The following is an 11,373-nucleotide window of genomic DNA, read 5'->3' as shown; positions in this document are numbered from 1 at the left end:
TGCGAGCTTCGGGTCGTACATGTTACATTTGAATGAGAGTAGGAGCGCACAGCGGCGGGAAACAAAGGCGCGCCCGGTCCGGTGCAAAGGAGCAAGCTGGCTGCGCGGCGGGGGATGCACGGGCACAATAGGGAAGACCACACTCTTCTGTTTTAGGAGGACAGTGTTGCAATAACATTTCCCCCTAGACAGACAAGCCTCGCTGCGGGAAACAGGAATTTGAAGCCGGACTTTACTTTAAAGGCAAATGTTGTGTGCACATGAGGACGGGCTTTGCACTGTACATCTAGGGGACATGGTGGGACTCTTTCAGGATTTTTAGTCTCAAAAACGCACCGGCACAGCAAAGGAAAAAATTAACTTGGATTTTGCGCACCACAGCGATTTTTAGCTGAGATTGTGTATTATAAATATTAATATTGTTGTTGTTGTTGTTGTTGTTATTATGTGCTCTGGAAATCACCAGCTGTGGTTGAAAACACGCTAGAATTTGACTTGAATTAATTTTCTTGGATTTGGTTTCTGAAGAATGTACTTACTTGATGGTAATTACCCGGAAAGGATGGAGCGGGGTACGCCACAAAGAAAAACCGTGTATCGGATATCTTTGACATTAGTAAAAAAAGAAACTCTGCAGGATGGCGGAGGCTCAGCGCACCGGCGGCTGGAGAACCCTAAAGTGAGCGCGTACCGCCGGGAGGGAGCCGCTGACGCTCAGCGCAGCTCCCCGCTGGAAGAACTAAAAGAAGTGGAGGACGAGACGGACGAATTTTCTGCACACTCATACATGAGGAACTTCAGGACATTCAGCACTGGACATCTAGAGTTGGGAAGGTTGAAAATCTCAAGGAGGTCTTTACATAAAGACAAGGAATTAAATGAAACGTGCATCCTGCCAGAGAATGGACAGAGCAAGGTCATTGAAAATGGAGCACTAGTGCAGAAAAAGGCAGAAGATGTAGCTGAAAGTGACAGATTGAAATGTGATGCTGAGCGTGGAGAAATCTGCAGCACAGCTGCTGCTAATGAAGAAAACACAGGCATTCGAAAGAAAATCCTCAAGACTTCTAGGAGCACAGAGGAACCGGTCAGTACTTGGTCAGATGAGACCTCTGAGGAACCCAAGGGTGGCAGAACATCCAAAGAGAGCTGCATCTCTTCTTTGCTGGCTAAAGGGAACGGGAAGTCACCCAAACCAGCACCTGAAACCCCTTCGGCGAAGAGACACCCAAGCTTGCTACGCAGAAGTTTCAGCTTTCGCCACTGGACGGGTGGAGAGTTGATCCGCATACGGGCGCTTTCCAAAGAGAAGCACCACAGCAGCTCGGGCTGCATTGGCCGCGACGGAGAGAACAGTCAAACCCAAGCCGGCGTTGTTCTGCAAAACATGGCTTTCTCCGAGTCTGAATCCACTGAGAAGCGAAACACTTTGGATGTTGGTGAGGTCCTAAGCAAAACTGACTCTGTGACTGAACTGGGCCGCAGGGAGAGAATGAAGGGTAAGAATCGAACTCTGGACAACAGTGACCTGCTCAAGCTGTCGGATAAGTCTTTGATGGAAAAGGAGGGTTTCATTAGAGGGACAGGATCCCGCTCCAGCGGGCAGGAACGTAAACTCATTCGGTTCTTCAGTGGCATCTTCTCAAAGCGAGATGGGACGTCCACGCCGCTTAGCAGCCCCAGCAACCGAGCTCTCCGGAAGAACGGCCTACTGGGAAGTCAGCGGAGATCAGAAATGAGCTACTCGCAGTCTAGCACCGAAAGCGTTAACGGATGCCAACCGGACGGTAAATGCTGTTATCTTTGCTCTGTTTTTTTGGCTTCATGTAGGCATGTTATGAGGCAGGAGGATGCTTTGTTTACTATTGTGGACTTAGGACGGGGGTTAGAGGATGCGTGTTTGTTTTGGACAGGAAGGTGATGTTTAGTTCCCACTTTGTGGGCCGCCTGTGTTTGTGTTTCATTATGCTGCATGCTTGCAGCTTACTCTGAGAGCTGGCAGCCTTGTTTGCCACGGTGTGTGTTTACATTCTTGAACCGTGAATGTAAAACCCTCATTAAGTGCTGTATCCGTTCTGGTAGCCTGCTCTATGTATTTTGCTGGTAATGCACAATGTCAGAGTGACAGTTTCTCCCACTCCTGTTTTCTTTTGGAGTTAATATAAGTGGATTGCACTATTCACACATACGCCTCTTTCCCTGTTGTTTTGGATCCATTATCTCACTGGTAGTGTTAGTGGTAGCAGCAGGTCATCAGTGAAGGCCACCACCCTCTCCTGTTACTAATATGGTAATGTAGAGCTGCTGTAGATACTGTGTGGAGTTTCATAGAGATTTGAATGAATAACCACACACTATCTGACTGTGAGGTCAGCAGACCCTTAAGAAAGACAGATTGCCGCTGTCTGTGAAACACGCTTTTTGGACAGGGTTTTTCGAACTTTTGATCTCTTAGCATGACAATCCCCTTTCCCCTACAATATAATTACAGCCATGCAGTTTAATCTAGAAAGAAAAATGTACAGAATTAAGTCATATTTTAGAGTATTTTTTTTTAAATAATTGGCTTTTATATTGTCCCTGCATTCACACTATTGCACATTGTTTGTAGAATATCTATTTGGTACTAAGTTGAGTGATTATAATAATGTTATATATAGCTGTATAAACCTTCAAAATAATAAAATACTATTTGTTTTTCTTATTGTTGAAAACTTACACTACCAGTCAAAATTTTTTGGACAGTAAGATTATTCATGTCAAGTCTCTTCTGCTCATCAAGCCTGCATTTATTTGATCCAAACTACACCAAAAGCAGTAATATTGTGAAATATTTTTACTATGTGTATATATATATAATTTTATTTTTTATTTATTTATTTACTATTTATTTATTTATTTTCTGGAAAATAAATTTGACAAATTAATACTTTTATTTATCGATAATGCTTTAAATTAATCAAAAGTGGCAATAAATACATTTATAATGTTACAAAAGATTTCTATTTCAGATAAATGTGGTTCTTCAGAACTTTCTATTCATCTAAGAAACCTGAAAAAATTCTACTCCTGTTTTCAACTTGCATATAATATATTTTTTTTAATTATTTGAGCAGCAAATCAGAATATTAGAATGATTTCTGAAGGATTGTGTGACTGGATTAATGCTAAAAATTCAGCTTTAAAAACGCAGGAATAAATTACATTTTAAAAAGTATTCAAATAGAAAACAGTTATTTTAAATAGTAAAAATCTAAATTTATCTCTTTTTGCTGTAATTTGGATCAAATAAATGCAGGCTTGGTGAGCAGAAGAGACTTCTTTAAAAAAAAAAATCCTACTTTTCAAAAACCTTTGACTTAATAGTGTAAAATAATTCAGTCAAAAAATATATAAATCATGAGCATACATCAGAATTATTTAAGACGTTTTTAGACCGCAGAATGAGCTATAATATCACATGTTGTTACATTTGTTGAATAAAATAATCAAATCTTAACGCTGTTAATGTGGCAACCCCCAAAATTTTTGAATTAGAAATCTTAGACCGGATATTATCAATACCTTTCTGTTTGTAAAGTGTTAATTTCTTCATTTTGTAATATGATGATGCAGCCCTGATTAAATTGGTAGTATTCTTTTTAGGTTTGTGTGAGTGACGTAGCTCGGCTGAGGGATTATTTCAGGACGGTGCTAATGATCAGGTCAGCGCTAATGCCGTAACACGGCATGTAGTAAAACCTTTAGTGTCTGTGGGGTGAGACAGCACCTTAGATGATTAGCCGTTTCCACATTCCTCAGATTCCAGAGGCATTCCTGACTTTTCTGAAGAAATACTTTCTTGCCAATTAGATAATGATCTTGTATTAGAGCAGTGTCATGTTTCCTTCTAAATGAGCATAACTTCTTTACCTGGAACTGTTTGGTGATACGCAAATCTATTGTTGTTAGCCCGAAATTCATCTTAAACGGGTAATTCAGGGTTGATATTTTTAATAGCATTGAAATGTAAACATATGGAGGCAGTAATTATGAATAACACAGTAGTTTCTGGCCAGAATATTCTTTAAACATACATCTTTAGTTTTCCGTGTAATATAAAATGTCATAGAGGAATCACATAAAAGGACTAAATTACAGTTTTTACATTTAAAGATCTCAGTGATGTATGCTCATTGCAAAAACAGTTTGCTTTACAATATAGTTGATTTTTAATGATTTTAGTTAAATGATCGTAAACAAATCAACTTATCAATTGCATTTCTAGAATGGTTTTCATTTTTGCTTTCATAGCACAGCTATGTTAGGCATTAGGACACACCTGCCTCCTTTGAGGTTTATTTTTAGCTAGTTGCTTGTTTCATGACTCAGCCAGCTCTGACGTTTCCTCACCATGCAACCTTGGAGTCATTAGTTCACTTCAGTTCTTTTAGCATTGCTTTGATAGCTAGCAGCCGGATGGGGTATGACTTTCATTCATTTGGCTCTGTGTGAGCAGGATGTGAGATGGTACTGCAAAGTCAGCGTTATATCGTCCTGCAGGGTATATTCCCAGATGGGTCCTACATATGGATCTGTTTATAGGCAACTGATGTCCTCAAAGGGCACTTGCTGTCCTATAACTTAAATGTGAAGCGAGGAATCATTCATGACAAGAGCAGAAACATGTATTATTAAAGTAAAAAAGCAGTTTTGATTTTTAATGCAACTTTCAAACATCTGTTTACAGAACTCTAGGGTTTAATTTGGGCAGGTATTCACTCAAAGGATGACTGCAAATTCTTACAGGTTTTTTTTTGATGTAGTTCAGAGACATAAAATAAGTGACGCAACTGTTCATTTTTTTTTTTTTTGAGTCATTTGATCTGTACTACGCATCCCAGCCTCCAAGGTCTGTTAATGGAGTATTCCATGAGCACTGTCCTAGCGTTTTCCTTCTGTAGACCCTTTATCTTTCCTCTTTTGTTTTTGTAAAAATTAAAGATGGACTGAAATTTTAACCACCAGTATTTAATGATATTAAAAATATATACCGAATTTAAAAAGTATTTTGTGTACAAAAGTATTTCCCTCACTCATTTTAAGAGGTGTTAGATATTGTGTTTGTAATGCAATTTGAAAGAACAAGTATCATCTCTTAGAAGTTTTTTTTTTTTTCAGTTTTGTGGTTTTTATATTTATTGTAGAAGCACCAGTTTGATTAACATTGTTTCTGATGGTGTCCACCACTTAGAGAAGAATGCCAATGTGGCTATAAAGTGATAATTCAACCAAAATTTTAATTAAAATTGGCACCATTGGCTCACCCCAACATGTATAATTAGTTCTTTTCCATGCAAATACACTACATCTGGATTGGAACTTTCAAAGGGACAATACAGACAAATGCAGTCTGAGTTTGAAAAAAAATGCCCTGGCTCTTCCAAGGTTTATAATGCCAGTGAATGGGTGTTGAAATTTTGAAGCCCAATAAAGTGCATCCATCTATCATAAGAAGTACTCCACACTCCATACTCCACATGGGTTAATGCATTTGTGTAAGAAAAATATTCTCATTTAAAACTTTATAAACCAGAATCTCTAGCTTTCACTAACTCTTGTATGTGCATACTGAAGTTGAATGTTTACACCTTGCAGATACTGAAAAAATGTTAATTATTTTACCAAAATAAGACAAAATCATACAAAATGCATGTTTTTTTTTATTAATACTTACCTAAGGAAGATATTTCACAGTCCCTTCTTTGTCCTGAACAGTTAAACTGCTTGTTGTTCTTCAGAAAAATCCTTCAAGTTTTGTGGTTTTTCAGCATTTTTGTGTTTTTGAACCCTTTCCATCAATGACTATATGCTTTTGAGATCCATCTTTTCATACTGAGGACAACTGAGGAACTCGTATGCAACCATTACAGAAGGTTCAAATGCTCACTTATGCTTCAGAAAACTTATTTTGTCTTCTGGGAAAAGTGTAAATAACTTCTGTAGTTTCTGAAGGGCAGTACTAAATAAAAAAATATGATATTTAGGCAAAATAAGAAAAATAAAAACAACCCCTGGCTATTAATGCATCATTTGTAGATACTGCATGTACACTTTATTAGACTTCTCAACAATTCACTGCCATTATAAAGCTTGGAAGAGCCAGGAAATTGTTTTATGTAACTCCCACCAATCATATAAACCTAGGATGGGTTAAGGGTGAGTAAATCATGTGGTAATTTCCATTGTTGGGTTAACTATCCCTTTAAGCTTCAAGTAGGATGCACAAGCAACAAAAGCATATCATAAAAAGCAGTCTGTATAAGTTTTCACACTATATTTCCATTTCACATGTTTATTGTGTTGTGGTTGACAGGTCACCCCCCCCCCCCCCCCCCAAATCCAATAACATGTTAAAGGTGCAGGTCACATGAGCGTCCAAAATAATGTCTGTTGTCAGTAGTGTAGAGATGTATTAAGCACTGCTCACACAGTAGTCAATTTCAAATCAAGCAGCTTCCTGTTGGTCAGCACAACTTGAACATGAGAGAAATCTGTGACGGGGAAGTTTATCACTTTCATGTAAAAATGCAAAATGCACATATTTTTTATTGAAAGACTGAATTTTGCCCATGAAATTTCACAGAGAAGCAGTAAATGTGACCACACCTTAAGAAAGATCTGTATTTTTTGCTATGCTTGGTGTGTTAGGTTTCAACAAAATGTAATGCTTACGAAAAGCAGAAGTTGTATAACCCCTCGTATATTGTTGATGCTCTTAGGTTGAAGTAGCTAGAGGAAGTAATGGAGGCGCCAGTGTTTTTTTTATATTGAGTCATTGGATAGTGTTTAAATAGAACTCACTCTCAGCTTCCTCTGGAACAGTTTGATCACAAGGGTGTCCATTTCAGTGTTCTGATCAGGTGTTTGCTGTTGGTAGGCTGAATTTAGTATATTATGGAATGGCTGGAGGGTCTAGACTATGACTATCTGCCCCACCCTCAACACAAGCCATTTATTGTCAGGTATGAGTGTGTGTGTGTGTGTGTGTGTGTGTGTGTGTGTGTGTGTGTGTGTGTGTGTGTGTGTGTGTGTGTGTGTGTGTGTGTGTGTGTGTGTGTGTGTGTGTGTGTGTGTCCTACATCTACAGCCATGCAGAAGTAATGCCAGTTGCATGTGGAACTGTGACATCCTGGATGTGATAAGAGCATGGCTGGAGCTTCTCATGGGACAAGTGTCTGAAAGTGGAATGGAAGCAGACTGTCGTATACACTCACACATAGACAGAAGTCGGATGGTCTTTTTGCAGACATGTGATTGTCAGTGACACTGAGTCAGACACTGCTCTAGATTTGTTTTGCTTTAAGAAATGTTTTAATATTGTATTTTTTAACACTTTTAAGATCATAGGGGCCATTCACACAGAAACATTGAAATGTGTGAACATTTCCTTATTCTGCTGATATCTTAAGAGGCTTTCGCATTAGAGGAACCTTTTCATAGTTCCTAGAACTATTGGCGTAAGTTCCCGCTTTTTGGCGTGTTTTGTACCACATGAACTAGTAAAGTATTTAGTTCTAGGAACTCTAGGAAATGAGGAGAATAAAGTCTAAATGATAAGAGTAAAGTCAAAATGATTCTAGAATAAAGTCGAAATGTTTCGAGAATAAAGTCTAAATGTTTCAAGAATAGGGATGCTCATATTGACCGTTTAACCGTTAACCGACAGTAAGAATTTTAACCGATTATTACTATCAGTTAAACGGTTTAAAAGGGTTTTTTTTCTATTTTTTTTTTTACGTTTGCTGCATGGTGAAAGAAATAATGCTATTTGTAAGTTATCTGTTTACTCACGTGTCGACACGTGCAGTGTGGCTGTACAGACATATTTCGCCTTTCACCTTTACTTAGTAAACAGATGTAGTATATGCAACTCAATGGCAAGTGGCGTTATTGGGTTATTAGAGAGTGAATCCGTGAGTGAATGTATTCAAATTCTGAATGAATTATAGTCTAGAAAGTGCGCAATAGGCGCTCCCGTTACAATCACTGGAAAGCTATCACTCATCCTAGAGTAGTTCATCGCAATCTCATAAAGTTATTAAAAAGTAATAAAATAACCTTTACACTGCACAATTAATCTCTTATTTATATAATGCCAACACTTTCTTAGTTTTAATAAGAGAGTTCGCGAAAGTGTAGAAATCAGCAAAACTGAAACCGGCACTTTGGTTGGTGAGTGGATTGTAACATAGCCTCCTCTGATTGGCCACAGTGATAATCAAATCAACATACATGTCTGTGATTGGCTATTGCTGAACGCTGTAAAACACGCGCTTCTCCACACGCATATGACAGTGGATGGAAGTCCCGAACCGCAAATTGAAAGGGTTTTTGTGATGGTGTTTTTTTTCGCGGATCTAAGAGTTAACAGGCAGCGGTCCTGCCTATCCGTACAGCATGTGGACATGTTAAAAACTAGGCCCACTGAGGTATAGGCTGGCCTGCTATATATTTTTATGTCCGACGAGAAGAATAAGACCGGTACAGTTCTTCAAAGCGCATAAAAGGATTCAGTGTGTTTTAGTTTTGTCATCTTAATTAGCTAGTTATTTAATTTATACATATTTAGTGTAGGCCTATTTATATTATTCTTTTTTTTTTTCATTCAGATTTTCTCTGTTCTCAGAACCGCTGCTGATGCGTGATAATTTGAGTATATGTCAATACAGTTTTTGTTGTTGCTCTGTATGCTGCTGTTTGCACGTTAAAATAAAACATTTGCTCGTATTTTTAACGTATCATCACAGATACTCGTGCATTCTATTTTTATTTTAAACTAATTTATTATTCTAATTTTATCAGTTAACGGTTAATGTTCGGATAACGAGCAGCGGTTGTCGGTCAGGGAAATTAACCGAAATGAGCATCCCTATTCAAGAATAAAGTTGAAATGTTTAGAGAATAAAGTCGAAATGTTTAGAGAATAAAGTCGAAATGTTTCAAGAATAAGGTCGAAATTATGAGAATAAAGTCGAAATGTTTTGAGAATAAAGTCGAAATTACGAGAATTAAATAATAGCAATTAAAGTTATAATATTTTGGGAGTATAGCCTGCACATGCAAATGGCGTGGATTGGGATCACCGGGAGAAGTTGCCAGGCCACCGGAATGTATTTAAATATATTTGGGATTATTAGCAGAAATCATATCATGTGTTATACTATCAGGTTATGTAGGTCACGTCTTCGATTGCATTCATTAGGCATGTTTGTAGTGCGCCAGCCACCCAGTAATCACAATAATTTTGTGCTTTGTTGGTTTTAGTATAACACGGCTCAGCTTTCAAATTCTGTCAGTTTTATGATGAAATACAAACTTTAAATGTATTTTTCCTCTCTATTTCAAGTTTATAGCACGATAAAAACATGAAGAAAATCAGAAGGAATGAAAAAAAACAACAACAATATAGCCTAATTTAATGAAATGAATGTCTCACTGTAGTCGGAAAAATGACTGATTCAAATGCCGCTTAAACTGAGGCGAATAAAGTGATCTGTCAGGCCACATTAAAGACCGTGAAAAACACATTATTGTAATAGACATATTGTTTGTATTTCGCTATAAAACTGACAGATTTTGAAAACTGAGACTTTGGAATATCTCCCGGTGCTCCCAATTCGGGCCAATTTGTATGCACCTGAGGCTAGAATATGCTCTCAAAATGTTCTAACTTTAATCTCATAATTGCTATTAAATAATTATCGTAATTTTAACTTTATTGTCGGAATATTTTGACTTTATTCTCAAAATATTTAGAATATTTAGACACACTAAAACAGTGTTGTGCTGACACACAAGGAAAATTTCAACAATTCTGATTCCCTAACAATTCCTAACGATCCTTATAATATTTTATATTATATATATTTTTAAGCAAGAAATCTTTTAAAGAATGCCCTTAGCAGTTATTCCAGATTTCAACAGAGCAGATATAACAAATCAGAAATAAAGAGTAAGCATTAAAAAGAATCGGCTCTCAAGAGGAATTCATTCGGGAATCAGACTGCATGGGTTGTCCTGTGTGTATTTGTTGCCTGTTCACGCCAACACGAATGTTTGGCACGAAAACCTAGTCCAATTTTTGCATGTGATTTGTCTGTTTAGATCAATGCAAAAAATTCAAGAAGGCAGACAAGCTGAATGAAAATGCAAAATCACTCTCTGACGGTAGGTAATGAATATGGAAAAGCTGAAATACAGCGGTACACAGGGGTAACTTTTCGTTTCTGACACTCGCTTGGCAAAGGAAAGAAAGTCAAACAAGATTTACATGTTTTCAAACTGATTTTTGTTTTGGCATATAACTAAGTGTGAATCTTTTGGTTGGCCTACTTTTTTGCAGTCCAATGAAAAAGGAAAATTAGGAAAAAAATGTTCTATTGACTGCACATTATGTTTGTATTGGCCGGAATGGACTCAAATGAAAATGTTGATCGCATTGAACATTCATCTTGGTGTGAACAGGCCTTAAAAGTCATCATTCAAGATTTGGTTTATACTACTTGCACTGTATGTTTTGTGGCTCCCCTGAATAGTAGAGCAGGAAACGGTGTTAAAATATTTCAGTATGGTGTTCTGTCCACATCAGTGGAAGAATTCACAAGTATGAACTGTTAACAGTCATGAAAATCATTTGGTTCTGGTTCTTCTTTTAAAAAATGTGACATGTTTTGAGGAAAAGAGACATAATGTGAAAGAAATCTCACTGTGGATTGCAGCCAGAGGTGGATTGTTGAGTTGTACTGTGTCCATGCAGCTGTCATCACTGCAGTGTGCTGTAGAACATCCACTTCAGAACAAAGACACAGCAGGGACAAACTAAATGTGGCTTTTGTTTCCCATGTGGCATGAAAGAAGGAAGCAAAGAAGGATTGAGTATAAGGAATGAGTTATTTTGTGTGAGGGTCAGTGTTCTTAGGAGTTTAATGTTGGCACATGCTGGTTTTATTGGATAGAGAAAGTGAACAACTCGGAGTAGTAGAAAGAAATTAGGACTCACTGTAGGCCACTGTAGACTTAGACCTGCTTGAGCAACATCTAAAATTACATTTATGAGAGAGTTTTATTGAGAAGAGGGTCTTTCCAAGTTCACTCCAAGTGTGTGTGTGTGTACATCTTTGCAGAAGTCCTTTGTGGCCACTCCTGGCTTCGTACCATTGCGGAAGCAGTGCTGTGTAAAAATAACGAGCCCTAACCGAGTGAACAGGGATGGGGGGTGGAGTGGACCGCGTCTGAAACTCAGATGCACTCATCCTGCAGTCTGTGTTTTGTAGGTCAGTCTCTGGCTGTATGCACCATGTGGTAGTTGAAGCAGTCGCTTTTAAGCACGGA

General features: G+C 37.9%; 1 protein-coding gene across 2 annotated transcripts in view; it reads left to right on the top strand.

The window, feature by feature from the left end:
* Positions 1-469: 469 nt before the first annotated feature.
* Positions 470-11,373, top strand: part of agap1 (ArfGAP with GTPase domain, ankyrin repeat and PH domain 1) — a 185,639-nt gene continuing 174,735 nt past the window's right edge. The window contains exon 1 of one of the 2 annotated variants that reach the window (XM_073851257.1): positions 470-1,787. In XM_073851257.1, the coding sequence (XP_073707358.1) occupies positions 530-1,787 (1,258 nt within the window). In that variant the 5' untranslated portion in view covers positions 470-529. The remainder of the gene's footprint in view (positions 1,788-11,373) is intronic. The other variant, XM_073851258.1, reaches the window with a different exon arrangement.

This window comes from Garra rufa, chromosome 12, assembly GCF_049309525.1.
Source record: "Garra rufa chromosome 12, GarRuf1.0, whole genome shotgun sequence".
In the NCBI taxonomy this organism is placed as follows: Eukaryota; Metazoa; Chordata; class Actinopteri; order Cypriniformes; family Cyprinidae; genus Garra; species Garra rufa.
The sequence above is the reverse complement of the archived record's forward strand: the minus strand, read 5'-3'. Positions and strand labels throughout refer to the sequence as shown.